The sequence below is a fragment of the Pholis gunnellus genome (genome assembly GCF_910591455.1).
Source record: "Pholis gunnellus genome assembly, chromosome: 6".
Classification (NCBI taxonomy): Eukaryota; Metazoa; Chordata; class Actinopteri; order Perciformes; family Pholidae; genus Pholis; species Pholis gunnellus.
In genome coordinates, this window is record NC_136532.1 from 21007495 (window position 1) to 21033138 (window position 25644).

A 25644-nucleotide genomic window follows, 5' to 3' on the forward strand; every position below is an offset into this window, starting at 1 on the left:
ATATACATTGTCTTATTGCTAACTCTAATCATTTTAATAGTGAGCCATGTGAAGAGAGGATCTTCACATAAATCAGATAGAATGGGGACTTATAAAAGTCTTAGAGCGCCACTCTCAAATGTCATCATTACACAGTCAAAATAACCGTTGATCTAACTTTTTGTTTTACCTAATATTAGCCCGGTATATTTAGAGTTAGGCAAGATACCAAAAATGAACAGGGACTAACTAGTGGCCCCTCTTACACTTCTCCCATATTACAAAATCAAACCCATAATACAAAATAATTGGACACAGCAAAGAGCATACTGACAGTGTAAGTATGTCTGCAGTCGTACCCGTAGTGTGGCTAAAAATAAAATGTATGCGGTCAGCAAATTTCATTGCAGTCGGCTGATTATGGGATGTCTTGTGTGCAAAGTTGACATTTTGGCCTGAAGATAGCACAAGAGGAAAGTTCATGGTATGTCCAAAACGGAGTTATCGTTTGAGGGGCAGAACGTGTTCAGAATATTTAAAGGACAATGGCTCTTTGGTTTTGATATGTCTGTCTGTGCAAATGGAAACAATAGCATGATGCTGAGTTAGATGGGGCACTAAAACTGTCAAGGAGTGGCAAAAATGGTCATTTCATTTATGTATAAAGGGCTATTGAATCTTAAAACATACTCAACTTTGTATATTAAAACAAAATGGAAGAAGAACAGAGTGAAGTGTACCAGATCACAAAATTGGAGAGAGTTTGGGAAAGCCTGACAAGGTATTTATTACACCCTCTAAAAAACCCCACCGTGATGGTAACGCCCTAGTTTTCTGAAGAAACTGTGGATAGTTAAATGCAAACCTTAACAATGGTTTCTGGTTTTGCCCTGTTATTTAAAACTTTTGAAGAATGAGACTTAATGCCTTACAAGATATTTTCAGATAGCATGTGTCCCTAGAGAGTTAGTAACAACCGTGTTTTTGGACTCAAGAATGTCTGAAAAGAGACAAATATGTATTATATTGCTGGTAAAAGGCTCTTACGCGGAGATGGCTATTGAGGGAGAGGCCAACTTGAATTGGATGGACATTACAATGGACATCTACTAGATGGAGAAGATAACAGCATATGTTAACCATAAATTGGAAATATTTGTGTCATGCTGTGAAAACTGGGTAGACAATGTAATGACCCATAGGCCGGATTTTTGCAAGACGATGAGTTTCTGGTGACAAAAAGATAACTCTCTAATGTACATAGTCTTCACTGTTTTCATTTTTTATTTTTCTCTGTGCTTCTGCCATAAATCTAAAAATGGGGCATTTCAGAGAAACATAAATGAATAATGTATGCACGCCTCAGTCCAAAGTGTTCAACTGACAGACTAACGGATAAACCAACATTGCAAGTCTCAGCAGGGCAAAAAATAGAGTTCCATTTGAAGCTCTGCTTGTGGCAGATTCTGGCTGTGTTTGCCTGAACATTGGCCAGCTGAATCTATGGACAGTGCTTTCTGAACAGTTTGCGAGTGGGAGGATCTCCGAGGTAGGGCAATGGAATAAAGGAAGACCATAATGGTCTTGGTGATTATTCCGGGTAAATGAGTTTGTAGGCACTCAAATCAATGACAGCATAATTTCCTGAAGGTTAGCGGGACGCCAGGGCTGCAAAATATCATCACCTCTTATTGTCCAACAACACAATAACATAATATAACAATAACACAAAAAATGGCCTTGGGATTATAACAGGCTTTAACAAAGCCCTCATTGTCTGTAAAATGGACACATGTAAACAGCTGTTGAATAGCTACATGCACTGAAAAAAATCTTCTGACAGTTAATGATGTATCTTGCTATGTGAAGCATCATTAGTAGGTTGGCTTCACATGATGCCTTATTATCAAAAGCTCTGGTGACAAGAAGAGGGGAAATAAATATCTCTGCAGACATGGAAGAGAAAATAATCAAACAATGACCAATTTAAAACTCTTCTGGCTAATTTAGCCAGTATGTGTGGACTGTGAGATGCTGTGTTGGCTGACTAAATCACAGTGTTTCTTGGTGAAGTTTATCACAAGACACCATGACGCACGAAAAAACAAACCAGAATGTTCAGGAGCCAAACAACCTTGATAACAGGATCGCAGTCATTATCTTCCTGTTACCGTTCCTACGGGGCTTGTGTTGGTAATGGTAGCTCACTTAGTTGTTAATGTGCACAAATGCCATCGTGGAAACAAACAACTCAATTGAGAATTAATCTCCCACTGCCAACAGAAATTCTTACTTTGGCCATAGACACAATGTTTTGGGACATCTCTGAAAACAGTGTGGAGCTATGGTCATATTTTCACCAAACCGAGAGCAGTTAGTGCTATATTCCCAACAACACGGACCAAAAGGAAGACGATTGAAATGGATTATGTGGTTGAGTCACAGGGAGTCACTCTGTGATTGATGTAAGTAGAAGAGAAATGAAGCCCTATTTACCCAAGAATGACAGAAACACATATGGACTAAAATAGTATGGCTCGGTTGTTAGTTATGTGTGATGATGTGCGAGGATTCAGCTGGTGTTCAATGCCAGAAGATGTGCCTATTCCTGGAAAGAGGAAGACAAGAAAGTAGTGAGCGGCTTACTGCACAGCTGTCTCTCAGGGCATCAAACTTGCGTTGTATCTCATCTCTGTGTGCCTAGCAGGTATGACAAGAGAGACACAGGGACAGATTTCAGATGCCTGAGTTACATAACATCACAGGAGACATGATCTTGTGTACCCTTTTACTTTCTCTCTCTCTTACTCTGAGTACAGTGATCTCCTCCTCAGCCTCTGCGGTGGTCTCCTCCAGCTCGGTCTTGGCCTGCTGTAGTTGGTTCTCCAGAGCGTGGCGAGCTGCCTGCAGATTGCTGATCTGGGATTCACGCTCCTGCAGCGTCAGGGTCAGATCTGAAACCTGACGTTTAATCTCCAGCTTCTGTTCCTCGTTCTCCAGTCCAATCTACAAAGGGAGACAGAAAGGGGCCGTCCAAGGTGAGTGGAGGAGGACGTGATTGTGTGCAAAGGGGCAGACTCTGAATATTCACCTTGACTCTGCCTCGAATATTTTGAATTAAAAAGGTTTTTTAATGCAATTTTTCTGCCCAGCACAACATTACCTGCACTGAGTTGTTAGGTTGTAGATCAACAATAATGACTCAATAATCCACATATTGAGATTTATAGCCTATAAAACTCACTTTCGGAAGTATTTTAGAATGTTTCAAAATAAAAGTCCTCTTCAAGATCCCTGCACTGATCACATTATACTACACTTCACTACTAGATCCCAACAATGTCATGTCATATGTCACATTTATGTATTGTACATAACATTTTTTTTTTACCTTTTTTATTGCTTTTCTTAAATGAGTATTTTAATTGCTTCTTATATTTTGTTATTATATTTTTTTTACGTCTATCTATTTTTTATTTTATGGAGCCTCCCAGCGAAAGCATTAACTTGAGTTACAATAAACATCTTGAATCTTGGCCAAAACCTCCACAATATTAATTTTAAAACATTTTATATGCTGCACCTGCAAAGACGGTTTAACCTGCGTGTCTATCAACACATGAATCCCACTTCACAACCAGCTTTCTGCTCCATCTCCCTCTAATACCTCCTCACCTCTCGGAGCCTAGTTTCCTGCTCCACCACACGGCTCTTATTGCTTTGTTCCTGCTGACTCATTTTCTCTAGATGCTCCTCCAGTTTGGCATTCTGGGCTTCCAGCTTCCCAGCCTGAGACTCCAGGTAGAACTTCTGTTGTCGAAGCTCTGAGATCATCTCCTCCTGAGCTTTCCTGCCAAGACCACACATACTTGTGTGCAAAAAGTTCAATAGGAGGCAATACAACCTGGTATTGTGCAATTATGTGTACATAGACTCCAAGGACAAAATAAAAACAAGGTACTTTCCAGGTATCATTTTGTACAAGCAATGTCTTGAACCAATCTCTTTTCCATTATTTTATATTTTGCCATTATGACCGAAGCTCATATCTTACTTGAGAGAATCAATAAAACTTAAATTCAGACATGACTTCATGGATAGAATATCTAGAGAAAAGCTTTTGTACTGCTTCTAATGTTTATACAGAATTATTGTGCATCAGTACTTACATGTTTTTCTGTGTGTAGATACTGCTGTTGGCTGCCAGTTTGTTGGCCTCCGACAGCTCAGCAATTCTCTGCTCCAGGCTGTTCATCTTAGAGTCCATCGCATTTATGGTCTGAACAGAAATGATATCTTTACATCACCGGCTTTGATTGGTTTCAGATTAAGGGTCATTATTTTGTGCTCGACAATAACCTACCCAAGATTATTCCAATCTATGACAGTGTGATAAATGTTAAAATACCCCTGAGATAGTGTCGCTGCCAAGCTGGTCAGTTCTTACCGCCTTCTGTTCACCGATGATGCCGCACTTCTCCCGCACCTCCTCCTCATATTTGCTCTGACTGGACTCCAGCATCTCCTTATCAGCCATGTCCGCCTTCATCTGGGCCTCCAACACCTGCTCAATGCCAGGCAGCCCACAGAACCATAACCAGGATATCACTTAACAGGACAGAGAATGGCGTGAAGATGACATACTGTAGATCTCCCAAGCATACACCCACAACTCAACCAGCTAAAGTAGGGGCTCCAAACATAGCACAGAGCCATTCCTGTAAGTACAGTACTACAGGATACACCTGCCTGTTGCTTTGCGTCTGCATATGAGTGTCTGTGTTTGGAAATTTTACCTTTATCTTGTCTTCATAAAGCTTCTCCTTCTGCTTCAGATGAGTCTCAAACCGCTGGGCCGTGGCTTGCGTCTCTCGCAGATTCTCCTCCAGCGCCTACACCAACATACACATATGTTATGCATATGACTAAAAGTACTTTTTTTTTAAAGGGTAATGTACAAAACCTTTTCTGCCACACAAAAAAAATCAGCTCACACATTTGTGGTAAGTGAGGGCTCAAAAGGTCTCGGAAATCACAAACATCTAATAACAATGATTGATGATTCCTGCTGATAATGGGCCTCATAGTTTTTGGGAAGAATGCATTTATAAAGCGCTTGTATTGAGCTCAATTGAAAGGTTTTCAACGTGGTGGAGCCAGTAAGATATTTAATCAGAGAGAAATGCCCGATGTAAACTAGATTAGCAAGAATTTCTGAGTATGAGACGTGAGCTTGCTAGACATACTCAACCGACCCAAAATGCAGTGCGGCTCTTCAGACAGTCCAACCTTACTGTGAGGCAGACGTTTAAAATAATTAACCGTTGGATAAAATAATTTAGAATGATGGCGAGTAACGATGACTGTAGAACAAATATTTAACACTAAAATATTGAATCATTTGAATTAGTCTCAGAATAATACTGTATAATATCACATTGAGTGAAAGAGGTAATGTTGAGTTAACTTTGGGGATAAATGGTTTTCATTGAACAGTAGGTTGGACTGGTAACGTTTTGATTGATACAGTCATGTGATGCAGAGAAGACGTACTGCCTGAGTTTACTTCATTGTGAACAGTGCTGGTAATGGCATACTTATGGTTAATTCAGTGAACAGTATGCATTACATAGTGTAGTGTGCAGTGCTAACAACCATCGTTATCCTCATCAACAAAGTAAATGCGACTCGTCTCTTAGGAGCGCTCTTTCTAGACGTTTTTCACTTGTTATAGCAGGAAAACACAACTAATACACAATATTCAAGCTATTAGAACTATTAACTTCTCCCCCGTTGAAGTTGGGCGTATGTATGCAGGGGAGTAAGTGATGTGATCAATCTCTGTGAACTAGAAATAATCACAATTTGTATAATTATATACAGGAGAGGATTAATTATATACTATGTCTCACCCTTACATATGCAACAAAACTAACAGAAGAGTGAGAGAAGATGTTGATCAAACACAGTCAGTACACGCCCACACTAACTGAAAGCCCTTGTGTGGATGTGAAGGGACAATATGATGGAAAACTACATTCTATTATTATCATATATTAGTAACTTTGTGCCCTATGTATATGGAAATAACAGTTATAGAATGGCGTACATCCAGATCATCCATAAAGATAGTAAATGATAAACATGAGGTTTTTCACAAATATTATGTAAAATAGCACTTCCTCTGCAAAGATGACAGTGAGTTATGTTTATCTCACACCTCCTCTGATTATTTTAGCTCCACACAAGTGGTGAAAGGTGGGTTACCAGAATCTTATCTGCCATCTGCTGAATGTGCTGGGCCTTGCTCTGGATCTCCTCCTTCAGTTTAGTCTCCCGACGCTCGACAATCTCCAGCCTTTTCACCTGGTTCTCAAGAGTCTTCCTACCATCCTGCACAAAACGGACACAAGTAACACATTCAAGTGTCAACTGACTTATTGAATATTTATTTTAGTTTTAAAAATGCAACCTTAGGTTTAAAAGATCCATAGTCTGAAATAATGCTTTTTTGGTATGTGGGCATCAATGCACATTTTCTAAAAATGCTAATAAGACTTATGATTACCACTTCAAGGAAGAATTGATGATATTATGTAGCAGCCGCATCCATTCGGCTTGTTAGTGATGCACCTCTCCAATGTTTATATCTCATTATTCCAAGTTCCTCACAATGGTTCCAAAGAGCCCATTAGCATTCATGTGAGATGATGTGAGAGGTCTTCGGAGCTGTTTAAATTTGACCATGTGAGTATTTTCTTTCCTCCGAGTCTCCCGTCCAAATTAACCAATGCTAATTACCAAATTTACATGTCTAGTGCTTGATGTGAAGTGCAGTTTAAGAAGAACTCATAACAACAAGTTGTATGCATATGTAACTTCATAAAACATCTGATTGTTCATTGCTTTCACAAAAATTAGATGGATGTATGGTCACATTGAGCTTGACTTTTGACAACCAAATTCTAATCAGTTCATCATTGAGTATAAATGGATGTTTTTGCCAAATTTGAAGATATTCAATGAAGGTGTTCCTAAAATATCTCGTTCATGGGGCAGACGGACAATCCGGAAAACTAGCTTAAAGACCCTTTGGTTTAGTTTTAGTCTGTGAGCCTTACAGAAACCACATGAACACAGTTGGATTTGCTCTTCAAACTCTGATTAACCGTGTCAAACATTCAGGGCATCTGACATGCTATCATGCCATCACAGCACAAGTGTTCCTCAGAAGGTGCGAAAACAACATGTTTACAAGAGAGCATATGGATTATTTGTGCTTAGCAGACACCCAAGCCAGATTTATTCATGCAACACTTTAAACAATGAAGTCCGTGATGCTGCAAAGAAGAAGACTGACAAGATACACAGAATAACGAGAAGAAACAGGCATGTATACATGTATATATATGTATATATATATATATATACATGCTAAACTGTGTGTATGTGCACTACGTGCATGATAACAGAGGTTTGTGTGTGTGTGTGTGTGAGTACCTCAGTCTCACGTAGGCGTCTACGCAGGCTGTCACTGGAGTCTTCTTTGTGCTGTAGCCTCTCCAGATCTCGCTCCATGCGCTCTTTGGCCAATCTCATACTCTGAAGGAGATCTGTAGCCTCAGCACTGGCCTTTAACGACTAAATGTCAGAGGAAAAATATCACTCAAACAGTATGTGTTTGTACATGCTAGTAACACAGAGTCAAATGTAATAGAAGGTTTGTATTAACCTTGTCTAATTTACAAAATCTCATGTCCAGTTTCTGATGTAACATGCCACTGTAGAAGGATTATTAGCTATATCAATATTCAACTTAAAAAAAACAACATATGAACATGTACCAGTATAATAAGTGTGTATAATAATGCATGATATGCAGCTGCGTCGTCTGCTTAGTACACCAAGCAACACTGCTGACACTAGGTAACAATGCACTGGATATTTAACTGTTAACTGGATATATAACCTTTATGTGTATAAGGAATAATTGACAACCTGAAGTTTGGTGGCTATTTGCTGTTTAATGCTTATATAAAATCAAACTACGCTGAGTTATTTTAAGAAAAAAGTCCCATTATTATTTCGTAAACTAGTTTGCATTGAGCAGATCTATTCCTAATATGGGCTCAGTCAGCCCTGAATATCAGCACCACAACCTCGTGTGCTCTCTGCAGAAAAGATGGCACTTTTAAATATTCATTTCTAGGAAAAGACCATTAAGACTAAATGATCTGTTGATTGCTGATAATTAAGCAGTAACTCTAGTTTTAAATAGACAGCGTAATAGTTCCCGGGCCAAAGACCAAATCTGACTATAGACCACAGTTTAAGAGAGAGACAGAGAGAGAGAAAGAATGAGGTCAGGGAGGGTAAAGAAGACGTTAATAGACTCATCTGAAAGGGTAAAATGCTGTTACATCTCTTGCATTTGGGAGCACAGGCTCATATAAATTATTCATTAATCTTCCCAGCACAGCTATTCTACCTTGGCAAGCTTCTCTTGAAGATCCTGGATCTTGGTCTGCTGCTCAGCACTGGTCTAAAAAAGAAAACATGTAGTCATTGTGATACGTAAAGATAACAAGAGATTCATCCTTTGTCAATGTCACTTGAACTTGTCAGTGTCCTTATCGAGACATATTTCGCCATCCTCAGTAATGACAGAATCCAATTACAATTAAATGAACTTCATTTCCTACCTTCTCTATCTTGGTGATTGTCTCCTCTGTATCTGCTTTGCCTTGCTCTTTGACCTGTGAAGATAAAAGTAACTCTGAGATCCCTCCTGCTAATGATCATGGCAAGTCGACAGTAACGTAGAAACTTCATAATGACCACAGGTGAGTTAAATATGATTGTATTATATTGTTACATCGAGTTACACCGTGATAACCTCTTTCTAAGCAAATTTCAGCATAATTAACAGTGTAGACCTTCTGCATCCTAAGCTGGTAGTCCGCAGCCTTCCTCTTCAATTCCTCGCTGTTCTGCCGAGAATCTTTCAGCTCAGACTCATACAGGTCGCTGCGGCGTCGGGCGGCAGACAGGTCCTCCTCCAGCTGTCGTATGGAAACTTGCATCTCCTCCAGCTGGGCATGATATTCCTGCACAAAAAGACAATACACAGAAACCCCCAAATAAGAGGAGCGAGGACAAAGAGGCCAGGAGACGGAAGAGGAGGGGAGGGGAGGAGGAGAGGAGATGAGAAGAGTGAGGATGAGAGGACTGGACAGGAGAGCAGCAATAGTTCCACATACACAAAAGGAGCAATAACATTAAGAACGGTCATTTCAAAGGAAATTCCACTTAGTAGGGGCTACTTGTAAGCACTTTATTCATAATTAACATTTACATTTTTCTTTAGCAGCCATTAAAAGTGCCCCTCTGCCAGTGCATCAAATTTAGAGAAAGTGACTTCTTCAGCAGAGCCAATGTTGTTCGACATAAACTTGTTAGAAGCCACTGCATCATTTATGAGAACAAACTAATTCATAAGAGATGTATTTTAAAAGTGCTGCTTGTACAGAAGCACTTTCAAACTCCACATGATGACGAGGTTCGACGGATGTAATTAAAAAGCTTGTGTAAGAGCCATTATATGTCAAATATGTTCTCTCAGGGAGTACAGAGACACTCCAAAAATGGTATCAAGTATAACCACACTAATATAAAAAGGCAATGAACAAAGAAAGGGAAGTGTAGAGAAAAAATGAATCAGTCAGAGTCACTTAAAGCACATGTCTGTTTAAGAGTATTTAGTCACAGCCTAACAGATCCAATTTCACCCTCTTCATCAGTCTGTCAGGGTAATAAAAAGTAGCATCCTTCTGCATCCAAGAAACTGATGCTCCACCGACACAGATTAGGACAAGTGAACAACATCCGACGTGATGAAAACTAAAATAGTTTAGCTGAAGTGGAACGGGAGGTTACATAAATAACCGTGAATGAATCACTGAAGTAAACTGTCTCCCATGTTAGCCTTCCTTATGAATGGGAATTGACTTCTGAGGGTCAGGTCAGAAAAAACACTGATTATTTTGGTTGACAGCTCCCATCAATTAGAATTGAGTGGATCTCCTGGATACTAACTTTCATTTTCAAATGTTGGTAATTCTTCAGCAAAACAATGACTCGGTATATCGAAATTGAAGAAAGTGGAATTCAGCTTTCAATCACGATATTCTTTTATTACAAAGAATCATTTGTACAACGAATGTTCTGTCCATGGTTCACTCAGGTTATCAGATTTACAGATTTAATTAATACCTTCCGGAGATCTTAAAATCAGTAATCATCGGTATATCCACTGTCTTGGGGCTAATACGAACACATATATTCAGGGACCGTTAAATTACCTTCTAATCCTTTTGTGTTCACACTACCAAGACAGAAACAGTGTAGTTTTCCATAGTTATTCTTTGTGAAATTGTCTCTTTGCATATATTTGCAGGTCTTATTAGCTTTGGCACAGATTTCTTTTTTTAGAAAAATGAATCCATCTCAAATCTCTCCTGTTTGTTGATCCAACACTGCATGGTGTCTGCATGACAATAATAAACACTGCAGTCATATGACGAAGCGTAGGAGACAGATGCTTTTCAAGATGAAATGCTAGATTTAGCTTTAGTAAATAAATAGCCAGCTGAGAGGCACCAGTGGGAACACAGAGCCACATAAAATGCATTAGCAGCAAACTATGCTCATAAATGTGAGTCTTTTTCTTTTAATCATAATTTATCTATAGATGGTTTGCTTTGCTTTTTTGACTGCGGCCAGTGATGCACATCCAGTTATGAGGCGCTCACACAGTCTGATGAGGTGTGTTATGAATATCTCTCTGACAGTGTTCAACTTTAACTTGTGCCTGAAGACAGCTCACTGGCAAACAAATCTTGACACACAGTATATTTGGAGAACCCCTGGACAGGAGACATAGACTGGCAGTCGCTTTGGTAGCAATGCATGTCAAAAACGTCAAACCAGCAATCTAATCAGTCTGTAGACATTGTTGCTGTGTGAGGCCGTAAGCAGCGTGAAAGAAAACTCATACTCAGCTTATCAGGCTCTGCTCTACACAGTAACATGCTAAAATTAACATTAAAATAGTAATATTGCTGAGGACAAGTATCCGACACTTCCTCCAGCTCCTCCCTAGGGATCCCCAAAGGCCTCAGTATGCTTAAAATGAGCAGCAAGGCGGATAGTCTAACAGGGTCTGACACCCCTTTCTCACAGTGAAACTGGGGAAGGGGGGGGACAAAGAAGACAGGACTTGACGTTCTCAGTCGAGCTCTCTTTTTTTCCTTTTTCACGCAACTATTTCTGTCAGTGCAACACCATCGAGGCATTCGAGGAGAGACTGTCTGAAAGTGTTCCTCCTTATCCCCATTTGAACAATTTGTTGCATCAAGACAGCGAAGACATGCGGCCAGAGGAGCGAGCTCAGGGCGGCAGTGGGATGTATAGGCAGGCCTTTTGACCCAACCTACGAATGTAACCATTTGGAACAGGTATAAACACATTTGTCTTCAAACCGTAGTTTGTTTCAGGTATAACCTGAATAGGTTCCACATTTTTTTTTTTGCCTTAAAACAATAGTCAGGTGCTCATATGAACGTTGAAATTGAAGTTTCTGCTTGCTGAAATCATTCCTCCGGTGCGTACTGGCCATTAAAAGATCCCTTCATACTGTGATCCCAGTGTAAGTCTAAATGAATAGGAGGAATGAAAAACAGCAAGTACCTGTTTCAATGTTCAAATGCGCGCCCAACTACACCTCTAAAGGGGGGCAGCAAGGGGGCTTCTGCCCGGACCATTTCATCTGGCTTCTCTTGCCAAGGAGCAAATCCAAGGTCCTTTTGAATTGCATGCAACACCCTCCTTTTAATAAAGTATTGTATACATGCAATGCATAACTCCAACCCAATTGTTACCGAGTTAAGATCAATTGGTGCTAGTAAATTGCATGCACAGTACATGTTATTAAAAGCAGATCATCTTCCTCACCAGAGGAGTTTATTAATAGAAGAGATGAACAACGGTTCTCTTCAGGACAGGGAGCATTCCTTTTACGTAGATGATTTAATTATTTAGGTATATTAGGTGATGTTCTGTTTCTTAAACAATGTGAGGCCCCAGCACCTCATCACGACAGCCTGCCCACTGCATCAGTGCTCTCAACACTCGTAGGTATATGGCTCTCATCACCATAGCAACCATCGCACAATGTATTCAGTGCTTGGTAACCGGCACTAGTGTAGGCCGAGAAAAACAGGTTGCCTTTCCATTACCTTTTTAAAAAAAAATAAAAAATAAAATAAAATGGTGCATAATGCCAGGAAGATGATTCTTCATGCTCTCTATCTGTTATGTCCTAAACTGTCAATCTTGTGACAGCTTAATTCTCACAGTTGGCAACACTCGGTCATATGGTGCTGCCACACACGCAGAAATATACGTATACACACCAACACTCACACTCACTCATCACATCTGATTTCAGTAATTACGGGCTGCGTGTAGCTCCCCTGTCTCTTTCTCCATTATTAGCATTCCTGATTCCAGAGGGATTCACACTGAGTTGACCCAGCAGACACAGCCTTTACACGTTATACAGAGGACTATTGTTTAATTAACTAGTGCAATGACTGAATAAACAATACATTTAAGTTCAAGTTTATTCATCAATGAATTGTAAAGTCAATCTTTCCCCCGTCAAACTCCTCAAACATTTTAAATCTTCACAGCCACATAATATACAAACCATTTTCAAAGAAACACGGGCGATGACCTGCATCATTATGGCAGCGATCACAACAACAAGTTACCTAACTAGGGTACTGTCATATGAGGCATTTATGAACATGCTGTAGGTGTTATACTGACTGCACTCATGTGTCTGTCTAATTAACACTCGCACCCCACACTCAGCCTTGGTGACTTGACCTGCTCCATCTGACTGCCATTATGAAATACTGCTAACCTGCTTCTTTACTAAAAGATCATTCTTTTGGCTTTTCTGCTTCATGCATTACATAGCCTACAATCTAGTAAACCCATCACTGCAAATAGTGAAGAAGTACTGAGTTCAAACCACTAAACAGAGATCATTTCATTTGTTTCAGGAATAGCACAATGAACAAAACCTGAATGAAATCTGAAGTGACTGATGTTAGATAGTCGATGAGTGATTTCAGTTTTGAGTCCACATTATTAGGAGTTTCAACCCACTGATTTAATGACACCCAAGATGCCGCCCTACCTGCTCTTTGATCTCTTGGAGCTTGTTGCTCTGCTCCCGGATGTCATGCAGGAGCTGCAGAGCTTTATCGTCCTCCTGTGACACCTCCATACGAGCCTGCTCCAAACTGTGCTTTAGACTCTGAAACCAAGACATACAAATGTTCAGTCAGTGGATAAGTTTGTTGGGTACACCCAGCTAAAACAGAGGCATGCAGCCAAGTGAGAGAAGTGTGTGGCACTGTGAGTTGCACAACACCACGTAACATTAGCGGTATAACATTTGCATTTTCTCATAGTTTCCCAAATGAGAAGAATGTGAGCGCTAATTAAACTCTATTCTTTGGGATACAATACATTTACTTCTCAACCGGCATCTTTTTTTGTTTTTCATAAATCAAGACCTTCACCACTTTTATTGCATTTATCTTTGTATGTGTTCAACAAGCATCTTTTATCTATTTTTTTTTTAAGTTTGATGAAAGTAAACAAATCCTTTGCCTTTTGTAGGCCTATTAATAAAAAATAAAAAAAGATTGAAATTGTAAATTAGATGTGATGTGAAATCAAAGATTTTTTTTTTTTAGGCAACATCTCCAAGCACCACTACTATCCTTGTATGCACACAGAAATGTAAAACACACACACACACACACACACACACACACACGCGCGCGCACGCGCATATTTGGCACAAGTACAACAGTCCATGTGTGTCCCCTGTAGTGGCTACAGGGCTACTCACAGTGCATTCTGTGATGTAGGTTGCCAGGTCCTGTTCCAGGATGGTCCTCTGGGTCTCTGAGGCCTTCAACTCTACATCCTTCTGCTGCAGCACCGACTCAAGGTCAGACATCTTCCTCTGGACAAGTGAAATCTCCTGCTCAACCTGGAAACAGGAACGTAGCATTGACCGGACTTTTCTCTGACAGTTTAGTATCATTTAATGAATCTGGGGCCCATGGATGTAAGAAGGTAAATGTTTCTTTTTTTCAGCGTCCCTTGACAGTGTAGCTTTAAGGATGTCTTCTGTCTAAAATATTAACAATATTAGTAACAATGTACTTGTATTTGTTTGTGTGTGCAAGTGCATAAGACTGCACTTGTTTGGTGGCACATGTCATTGGTAGCGATTGATGATACAATTAGATGTGCCATTACAGCATTACAGGGCCTGAGGAGCATTAGGAGCATTGGAAACCAGGAAAACAGCAGGACTGGCAGCACAGCCACAGATACGCAGTCGCAGCACTTAGTGTATGGTAGAACTAACACACAGTCAGTACGCAGACACAAGCTCACAACAACACGGCGCCCCAGCATGGGGCTGGAGCCAGTAAAAGCAATGGTAACATTGTACTGGAATCCAACCTCGCTAAGAAACTAGATTTCCAATTTCCAACACATTTAAGAGACAGATGCTGAATAGCTATATGCTAATAACATATGGTCAATGATGGATTACAAACAGATGGAAGTAACAAAGTACTGTATTCTCTAACTCTAAGCCTGTACAAATGAAACAGATTCATGCAACAAGGACGGCCCTGTTTTCACAAAAAGTCAGAGAGTGACGTGGACTACTATAATAAGTAAACACACACACACTCCAGCTCAGCTACAGTGTAGAGGCAAACTGACAAACAAAAGGCTGATTTTAGCTTGTTCTGGAAACAAACTCTTACCATGTGAAGAGTAATACCTGTGACATGTGTCCAGCAAGTCTGGCTGTTTTGTGTTTTTAATGAGGCTTTTCCAAAGGAGACAGTCTTATCTAGAGAGTTGATGGATGTGTAGTCACTAATCTGTAGGAGAGGAGAGCGTGGAGAGAGGATGGGAGATGGGGAACAGGGAGAGAAACATGATGGCAAACAGTCTTTATGCACAACCTCTTGTGAAATCTGAAGGGCTGACTCAATGCTCTTATGTAAAACATTTACCGCTTATAATAATCATACTGTATAGATTAGACTTTTTCAATCAATTGGAATAATAAACATTCCATGTTCTGACACTCATAAAAGTGAGAGGACGCATAGAATCTAAATGTTTACCTATTAAACAAGAAATATCAAGACCCTGGAGCACAGAGCATTACAGTCAAAGCAAGATATATTCAGTCAATGCGCCTTCATCAAATACATTTCAAAACCAAATTGGGTAACGCTTTATATTAAGATCCTTGTAATAAACATTAGTTAATAGGTAATAAGGCTCTCTTGAGTACTTATAAGATGCATATTAACATATGTTAATAAGAGTATATTAACACATAATAATATTAATAAGCATCTATTAAGGACTTGTCAGGGCCTTATTACCTGTTAACTAACACATATTACAAGAACCTTACCTTCGTATAAAACGTTACCCTGGAGGGTAAAATTGTCTCTGATACCAAGAAGAGCAATTAGCAATCAAGTACTGAAGACTTATAGACTTGAAGACTTGTATACAGCAACATGATCCCACAGATAACAAGCAGATACAATATGTTGTTTACAGGAGATCCATACAGTGCAGACCAAATATGGACTCATATTCTAGCTTAACAGAGTCTATAAATAGCCTGCTTGTGTTCACACAACAGCCTCTTTTACCACCGCTGGATATATTTGGCAGCTTTTGTGATCAAGAGGTAGGCAGAAGAATGAGCAACAGAGGGAGAATGTCTATTAAAAGCAGAGGCTCACCACCCACTCCTCCCTACAGTAACATGCTCAACTAGCATGAGGATTCTAGTGGATTGCTTTGTGGTTTTACTTTTGCATGATTGTAAATTGTCATATATATTGTCTGTTGTAACATTGCCTGTTTCCGTTTTTTGGACTGTGCTCTATTGTGTATTCTATTTGTCTCTAGATCCATCACATTGCTGCCCGGATGATCACATGCAGTAGCATTTGTGTCAAAAAAACAAAGCTAAGCAGACATTGCAGATGAACAACGGATATTGTGAGTCTCTGGTGGTTGCTAATATTTGCCCAGAAATGTCACTGATGTAATCATTATTCTTCAAGGGTCATTTGAGGGGTGAGTTGTTCAGTAACACAGCAGGCCACACAGAATGTGCCCAAGCTGCATCAGAATCCTGCTGCCCGGTACTCCAGTTTCATCGACATGACATGAGGCAGGAGCAGGTGGTTTGTCATGAGTGACGATGGCATGAGCAAAGTGTTAGCTGAGGTTAGTCTCCTCAAGCAACTGGCTGCTCTTCAGCCTGTAGGCACATTACATCAATGGCTGTCTGGTTTAGAGGAGATGTGGAAATGTCCTGTTCGTATTTGATGCTCTGAAACCAGGTGGCATTAAGGTAGTTGGAGTACGTATGGTGTCTGAGGAGCAGACCTTGATACGATCACCGCCCACAGCCGAACACTCAGCCGGAACCTGCTGGACCAAACGCCACCAAAAGCAAAGTCGACTGCCAAAGAAGAAGAGGGAGGAGAGCAGAGATGGAAGCTAAGCTAACCCAGCTAGGACCTAAGGCTATTCCATCACCCAGTCTGCTCCTGGCTAATGTTCACTCGCAGGAATATTCAGGCTAACCTAGCAACGGGAGGTCAGTGACTTTTTTGGCCACATATTTACAGAGACCCGGCTCCATCAGGGCATCCCGGATCAAGCTGCAGGACAGAGCACAGGACTGCGGCGGGACAAGAGGAGGCGGACTCTGTGTTTACATCAATGATGCTTGGTGCTCAAACGTTTCCCTGATGTCACATTATGTTAGGATGTAGGCCACATTCTCTGCCCAGAAAATTGTTTTGTTGTTACATTCTTCCTGACGCAAATTGAAAATTCCGGAATGTACAACCGTTTTGTGTTGTCTGTAATGTTTTTGTTGTGTAGCAAATGGGCTACAACTGTATTTTATTGTGCAACCTCATGTTGCATAATGGCAATATATTATCCTTGAATCATTGAAATGGTTTTAACCTTGCTGGTGGAAATCTCCCAAAGATTTTCACGGAAGCCTTTTTTCCCCTGGTTAATGTTTCCTGGTTGCTCCTCAGAGCTCCAAACCCACTAATGAATCTCATCCATCTATATGTGCTGAGGCACAAACAACACTGCATGATTTAGTGTTGTATACTTAACAATGTGGACAATTTCCACAGCAGCCAGCCACTGGTAAAGTTGGTGGTAACATGGTGCCATCCTATGAGGCACCAGATGGGACTCAGATCTGGCTGTCTTCCTCTCAGACTCAAGTGCTTGCTGACTGCCCATAATGAGCTGAGCTAACAGACTGTGCAGCTGGGCCCCTCCTCTGCAATAATTATCTCCCTGAAAGCAATTACGAATAACTTTTAAAAGCTCATTACAACTACAGGAACGACAGTTTGACCACTGAGCTAGCCTGTCTGTGTTTGTTGAACATTTCCATATTAATGTTATTGAAATGTAACGTATGCATGTTTCATTCCAGGAAGCAGAAATGTTCCATGTTTAGGAGAGCTCATCAGCAACAGAACAGTAACATTTAGAGCAACATCGGCTTCCAACTCGGTCGAGGAGCTCGTTTCTGTTGGTTGAATAATGTGTGCCGGTCTGTGAGTCAGAGTAGTTGAAGAGGAGGAGAGTGGAGAGAAGTTGCATCCCAGTCATGGTGTTGCTCTACATCTGTATGGGCTCCACATCTGTATGGGCTCTACATCTGCATGAGCTCTACATCTGCATGAGCTCTACATCTGTATGGGCTCCACATCTGTATGGGCTGTAGGCAGCAGTCAACCACAGACCTGTAGCAACACTGTAGTGGCACAGATTATTCTCTAAAAACAAGCTCACAGTCCTTTTACCATCTGCTCTAGTTTAATCTTTCATCCCATCCTCTCAAGAGATATTTTGTGCCTATTGTCATGACAACAATAAATGAATAATACCTCAGTCATGCAAACATGGTTTTCCAGCAACTTGGCTTCCTGTTAACCGCCACAGGCATTAAAGATTAGCGAAGGTTAACCTTGGCCAATCCGTAAATGCAACCTCATCCAAAGAATCTGTGCTTGATATTAAAGAGCTATACATTTTTGGCACATCATAGGTATAGTGAAAAAAGAAAAATGGTTAAAAAAATGGTATTGGCAATCGCACTCCTCTGCAGTTCACCAGTATCCAGTGGAATGTGTTGCAATAGAAGGGGTGTTAACCCAGTAAACTAAAGCCACAATTAGCCTTTAATCACTAATTGGCACTAATGACTAATTATTCCTCAACTCTCCAATGACAATGCTGATGCACAGAAATTGTCCTGCATAACAGGGTGGGTTAAATATGGCACTAAAAAAACTTTGGCCACCAAAGTCACAGACCTGCACCTGAATGCTCCGGCGCTGATGCATTAACCATCTGTAGTGGTCGTGTTGACGGAATATCACAATCTAAAGTGTGCTGAGCACTTGGGAAAGCACTTCAAAAACCCAGTCCATCATTATATCACAAATCCAAATGACAAAGAGGATCAGTGTGGGCTTCTAAAGGAGGCTTTTGGGAAAATGACACTTGAGGATATTGAGCAGTAGAGCTCTCTCTCTCTCTCTCTCGCTCTCTCTCATCACAACTCACATTAGCATTGACAGGTCTGCTCTGCAGAGAGTTCATTTCTTTTTGACTTTGCACAGGTGACTCTCCTTTCCTCTGTTCCATCTACCACCAATTTGGTCGGCCTCCACAAACAGCTAAACACAGATTAAAATAAACACCAACAGATATGATTACACACTCCTCCTGGCAAACCTTTAATTATATAATGAATACAGTCCTCATATTCTAAGCCACTTAAAAAGCATGCGCCTCATCAAGCATGAATCACATTATCCATTCTGTGTACATATTATATATTATCATCTGTCCATGTATCTATCAGTCTCTCTGTCTCGCCCACAATCTCTTCATTAGTATTCTGTCCCGTCAGTCATGTAATTTGTGATCCAACTGAATCGGCACCAGAAAGAAGCAGCAAGCTTCCTTCACCTCTCCTCCCCCCTTGGCAAAACCTGCTGTTACCATAGAGATACTTTCCTCCAACCACAGTCTTCATCTTGTCGTACTTTTTTCCCAACCGACTTTGAATTTCCAGCTTTCTTTTCTGCACTAGATTTCAACCTCAACCTTTGGAGAGTCCCTGCATAATAGACCTTCAAAACTTTGTCTCAAAACTTCCTCCGTCTTGGTCTAGATTAACCAGATTACTTGGAGGGGAAAAAAGCATGCAGTGGTCTCATAAATATACAAACAGTGCCGAGTTTGAACGCCACCCCCAGGGAGTGATGGCCATCTGTATGAGTGTATGTGCTACAGTAAGCACAGCGATGAAGAGAGATGTGCAGACAAAGACAGCATTTCAGTGTCGTGACCGAGAATAGGGCTCATTCCTGATAGACCAGATACAGCTGCTGCATAAGCTCGCTGCTACCAATGCTATCTCATCACTCCATACATTCTCAGCTGTAGTGTCACTCAATCAATCAGTCAGGTAATAGGTTCAACATGCTGACATAAAAATAACAATGCACTGTAGCAGTTCAGAGCTGTAAAACAAAGGTACTGGTTTCATTCTTTCCCCCGACCAAGTCGTCACCCTCACCCCCCTTCATCATCTTTGACGGGAACAGTGTTAGAAGTAAAATAGTATAGCACTTACTCAGAGGCTGTTACAGCTGACAGCTTTTCCACGAAGCTCTTTAGACGCGGCACCTCCTCGTCCAGTAAGACCGTTCATGTGGGGGTCTCCCTCGGAAGCCACCAGCCAGAATGAGAGCTTCGCTGGTTCATCAAATTCGGGGATGTCATCCTCACTGGGGAGAGAGTGGAGCCGAGGGGAGAGAGAGATGCGCTGTGGCAGGGCAGAAAGCTGTGAGGCAGTGAGAGGGGAGACTGGAGATTACTGCTTACAGAGAGAGATAGAGCGGAGGAGAGGGGAAGGGAGTGGAGGACTCCGGAAAAATAGCATTGTAGAGTAATGCAGCAGACCGGTGATCACATACTGTAGAGAGAGGAAGCTCCCACCCTCTCTCTATCTCTCTCTCTCCCTCTCTTCTCTGTCACCCGCTCACCCTTACCACCCCCAAACGCTTTCTTCCTCTCCCTGTACTGCAGCAGCCGTCACTAATCACACTAATGTATGCTGCTTGACACACTGCGCTGACAGTCAGCTCCCAACAGTTGAAAACTACTGTACGTCCATGTCAGTTACCAACGGCTCCTAAAATTGTGCAGCTCATTAGTGATGAAGCACAATCACCCCTGCTAAACCACGTCTAATGAGCAGAAAAATGCAGTCTAATAGCTGGCAGGGCAAGGATGTACTACAGTAGTATTCCGCTTTAATCTGCAAGTAAACAAGAACTATTAAAGAGAGATGCAGATTCTTGCTTGAATACAGTATAAATGTAACATGTGGAATATTTCATAGCACCGTATAATCACCTGTGCTCAAGAAGTCAATTATTGCAATCTTTTAGCAAAAGGAGCACAATTTTTTAATTGTGCAGCAGATTATAATACATGTTTTCTCAAATAAAGACTAGAGATATGAAACTTTGACTCTGTCAAACTTTTCACTTATATTTTCCCTATAATTTTATTATTTGGTTTCTAACGATATATCATTCCATTACTGTCTCTGCCCTTCCATAAGTGCTTACAATAAAAGAACTAAACAGTGCATTGCTTACAAACGACATGCACTGGACACTAGACTGAACACCACTGTAACAGAGTACACTGAAAGTACTGTAACATAATGTACACAGATAACAGTGTCACAAAGCATATTGAAGTATTTTCGTACCAGGGTAAACAGTAATACAGTCCATGTCGTGTCACAACCTAACAAGGTCCCCAGCGTCTGACACACTCCTTCAGGCTCACCTCAATTTTCTCGTTTTTATGCTAATGTGAGCCAAGTGACACGTCACAGTGATACTGACTTGCAAACTGCACACATACTCACAGGGACAGATTACACACACAGTAACAGATGGCAGAACCTAACCTGGCAAGCAGTACTACATCAGCGCAGCAGAAGGGACAAAATGCTCAGAAGGTGAAAGCCCAGCGCTGTACAATCAATGAGTGTTACAGTGATCAGTGGCAGACGGAAAACAAGGGCACTACTCACTTATACTGCTTACTGGTTGTTAATTAGACTTTTATGACCGTACTGACAACAGCGAGTGAAGACCTTGGCTGAATTGTGTAAAAAAAAAGAAAAAGAAGGATGTTGTACCTGTGCTGGCCTGAAATCTGATCACACCTCCACGTCTACACAGCCTCCCTATTTTGACTGAATATGTCTATTTGCTACCTGAATCCAATGCATTCATGCCATATCTTGTTAGCTCAGTTAGATTCAGACAAACAGATCTGTTACTGTAATCTGAAGGGGAAACTGTGTCTGGACAAGCACACATCCAGGAAGAGCCCTAAATTAAAGATCTCCCCACATAGGCCCAGGATTAGGTCTTCCCCACAGAAACCTATGCAACATAATATCTGTCCATAAGAACCGTCCGTGTTCAGAGAGAAGTTTTCTTATCGATCCTTAAATATCCTCGAGAAACAAATGTGTAATGATTTATAAATAGAGCCTGCTTTTAGCTTATACCATTACATAATGCAGTGTGTTGCTGGTGTGTGACTTCTCTCAGCCTGACAAACCTTCACATCTTTCTGTATCTTCCTGTGCCACATTGAGGATACTTCACATTGATAAGTCAAGCGATAATGTTAGACTATTAAAAACACTTCATATCATGTCATTTCTTAGTGATTATGATTTACTGACATCAGTGTGAAAAGGACTTGTTTTTTCTCTGCGATCACAGTGACTCGGAGTATTGGGTTGAGGCAGAGGCGTCACACTGATGTTGCCTAGCAACAAGATATTGTATGTGTATAAAGCAAATCCCGGCGTAATACTGAAGTGAAGACGGAAAGACGGATGTTTTCACGTGTATTTCACTGTTATGCAATGAACTGTTAATAATTATTACTCACTTCAAATTCTGTTGACAATTCAAATCTGTCTACAGTGTGCAAAGACAATACTCTTAATGTTTAGGACGTCTTCGTGTTCCTGCTAAAATAATGGCACATACTGGAAAAAAAAGAAGTATATATCACACAGTATAGCAATGGTTGAAACTATCATCAGAGGGGGAACTTAAATGATCAGACAGAGCAGGTGAAACAATTTTTCCAAGTTATCGAGAAGAAGCAACAGTACAAAAACACTGCCATCCACTGGCCAAACAGTGAAACAGCTCCATGCTTCATGTCATGTGGGCATGAGGGGCTATCAGAGAGAAATGCTGCAATCTAGAGGTTAGAAGAGCCTGGTTTTGTTATGTAATGCACAGTCAAACCTTGCATTAGTTGAAAAAAGGCAGTCAGCCCATTATGACTAAGGGTTGGTGTTACATAAGCACAGAACACGAAGGAGCTCTAGAATCTCATGTAAACTGCCACTATTAAAAGAGCTATACACACTGAGGGAATTTATTGTTGCCTACTCATTTGGCAAATCACACGGCTACCACGAGACAATGTGGAAAGGGGATGGATAGTCACTCGCAGATTTACAGACAAAGCTTATGATGTTGTTGACAATCCATCACAGACAGAAGGCTATTTATGCTCTCTGAGGGAAAACATGTCTTTGTGGTTGGTTTTAAATACTGGGGCTTCAGTTACAACTGAAGAAAAGACAACATTTTTATTTACAAATCCTTACCATATTTATATCATCTTTGAAGAAGCATTGATCATTATAAGACAGAAACCATGAATACTTTTCAGATATGATCTGTGCAGTTCTCTAAAGCTGGGCAGTGTAAGTAGGCTACCGATTGTTTACCCATCACTTTGGGGAATGTGAATGTAATATCATTTTGTTTCCACAGAGGGAGCCATAGTCTATAATAAAGAGCAATGAAGGCGAGTTTATGTTTATCTCCATCCAAAGAGGCAAGGCAATGTGGTAGACTGACTTCTATTCATTAACACTCGTGGCAATAAGCTTCTTGCAATCTTCTTTTCTTCATCTACTAAAACAAACTCCAGACATATTGCTGTCCTCATTATTTCGCAATGTTTTTACATTCAACATTATTTATTTGTACGCTCTCTAATGACATGTGCTTTGTAGATTTGATTGCGGTTGAATCTTGTTTATTTCTGCTGTGTTGTAACAGCAATTGAATAGAAATGTTATAACTGTAAAAGCAACTCACTGCACTGACTGACCAGGCTGTAATAGACAAAAGTTGTTGTTGTTGTTGTTGTTGCAATCAACTCAACACCAGCACCATTACACTAATAAGGATAATGTGGGCTGCTAAATTCATTCAGCTTAGCGGTTTATCAAAGCGGTGAGGTTTTGATGTGCTCTGAGGAAATCACCCATTATCTAGTGTACGGCCCCCTCGGCCCCCTGAAGCTAGGCGACGGTGGACCAGCAGGCTGTGACCCACTTCTTTTGTGCCTTCACTTTATCAGCTCAAGAGGCTTTGTTTGTAATCATTGCTCACCAATGCCCCACCCCCAACATCATGACCTCATCTCTACCCCCTCACCATCCACTCAGACACACAGATTGCTGTATCTGCGAGTGCCTTTACTGAGCATGCTAGTTCCTTGACCTTTAACCTCTACTCACACAAACTTAAAACTAATCCATAAATCATAACCATCAATGTGTGCCTTGACCCTTAATTAGCCTCTTAAAGTAGTTAACTAGCATTTCTCAATTTGGGATATTTCCTTGATGGAAATGTATGATACATACACTCATCAATTGGCAACATTTTATCACCCAATACATTTGATTTATATAACTTCTATTGTATTCGCTTGATCCTGTAACATTCCATGAGTGAGGTCCAGCTTGCTGATGGGCAACTTTGATCAGAGGTCTTAATTTAATATTAAAGCTGCTTAGCGACTAGATACCACCTCTATCTAGGAAAAAAAACAACTTGAAGAAAATACTAGTCAAGGGGCTTTTTCAAATTAGCCTGGAGCAGTAGAATTTGAACCTGATGGCCTACAAAGATGAGGCATAGCTAACTATTGAGGACAGTGAGACATCCCCCATGTCATACGTACAGCTGCCATGGATGCAAACCGATTCCCATTATGATTGTTTAGCAATTCTATAGCAATCAATAGCAAACTTTGATTCTGTCATTAAATATATGCATAAAATACTTGACAAAAATACACAAAACAAAACAGAGGATAATAGAAAATGGGATGAGGCCAACTGAGTAAAAGTAATAATACCACAATGCAAAAAATACCCCAGTAATTAATAGCATGAAACACCTTTTTGTGCTTCAATTGGTATACAATAGTTAAATGTGTTGTGGAATATTTCTATGTAGATGCGGGATAAGAGTTGGTTAAATAAACAGAGTCTGATGAAAGCTCAAAGTAGTAAGAGTCAATTTATTGCTTGCAAGCAGGAGAGCGGACACACAGACACATATCTCAGTGAACTGTGCAGACACACACTGTCACGCCTTTAGTTACCTCATAGGAAAGGGAGTATAAGGTTTTTGGACACGGGTTGATTTGTTTCTGCTCATTATCTGGAGTTTTCCAGGTGCGTTCAACTGGGAGTCAGTTCATACAGAGGTTGGAAACAATGGTTCCCTGTTTCTTCTTCTCGTGTGTGCATGTGAACAACCTTGGAAGACAGGACATTGGTTTCATGAACTGATTAAATACCTCTGTAGGACTGCAGTGTTCTTTTCTGTATCTCTGTACCTTCCCATCAGTAGAACAACATCTTTCAAAACATCCCAGTATACTAGAATATATTTTACCATTATGATACTTAATACATATTTTACCATTACAAATGTTTGGCGTATTAGCTGTTTTATATATAAAGTTAGCTGGGGCTAAGTGATAGCACATCTTACTTGCTCACATAGAAATTGGGAAAAATGCAACAACTGCCGAATGACCACTCAGTTTTTGGATTAGACTGACAATAATACCTCATTTATATTACATAACGCTAAATTTGTGTGAGCTTTTGACAACTAACGCAATCTAGCTTACTGGCCAGTCATAAATAAGCTAGTTTAACGTCAGGTCTGGGTAGGCAGTCGCATTCTAGCCTAGCAGCAGTTTAACTAACAGCCTTACGTTACCACCTGTGTTGCATACATGATGTTTCCCGCCCTCAAAGAGCAATGCCTCTATCTAAATATTATTTACTGAACATTGAATTGAATTACCTTAATAGCTGTAATATTTAGCGTTACGTTAACATTAGTTTACATTTTTATAGTTATGGAGAACACCTTCACGTTAAACACGTTGTTCCCTGAAAATGACCGTTAGATGGTTAACGTACATGGAGGAAAAACAAAAGTGTCAAATCATGTTTTACTGATTATT

At 40.5% G+C, this 25644-nt stretch overlaps 1 protein-coding gene across 1 annotated transcript in view; it reads right to left on the minus strand.

Moving 5' to 3' along the window:
* Window positions 1-20416, minus strand: part of citb (citron rho-interacting serine/threonine kinase b) — a gene marked incomplete at both ends in the record, with an annotated part of 40257 nt that extends 19841 nt beyond the window's left edge. Inside the window, 15 exons of the mRNA XM_079160777.1 lie at window positions 2626-2679; window positions 2788-2985; window positions 3655-3829; window positions 4149-4258; window positions 4427-4543; window positions 4776-4871; window positions 6247-6372; window positions 7480-7620; window positions 8468-8521; window positions 8682-8735; window positions 8916-9086; window positions 13247-13366; window positions 13970-14113; window positions 19895-20083; window positions 20411-20416. Of these exons, the coding sequence (XP_079016903.1) occupies window positions 2626-2679; window positions 2788-2985; window positions 3655-3829; window positions 4149-4258; window positions 4427-4543; window positions 4776-4871; window positions 6247-6372; window positions 7480-7620; window positions 8468-8521; window positions 8682-8735; window positions 8916-9086; window positions 13247-13366; window positions 13970-14113; window positions 19895-20083; window positions 20411-20416 (1755 nt within the window). The remainder of the gene's footprint in view (window positions 1-2625; window positions 2680-2787; window positions 2986-3654; window positions 3830-4148; window positions 4259-4426; window positions 4544-4775; window positions 4872-6246; window positions 6373-7479; window positions 7621-8467; window positions 8522-8681; window positions 8736-8915; window positions 9087-13246; window positions 13367-13969; window positions 14114-19894; window positions 20084-20410) is intronic.
* Window positions 20417-25644: the final 5228 nt, after the last annotated feature.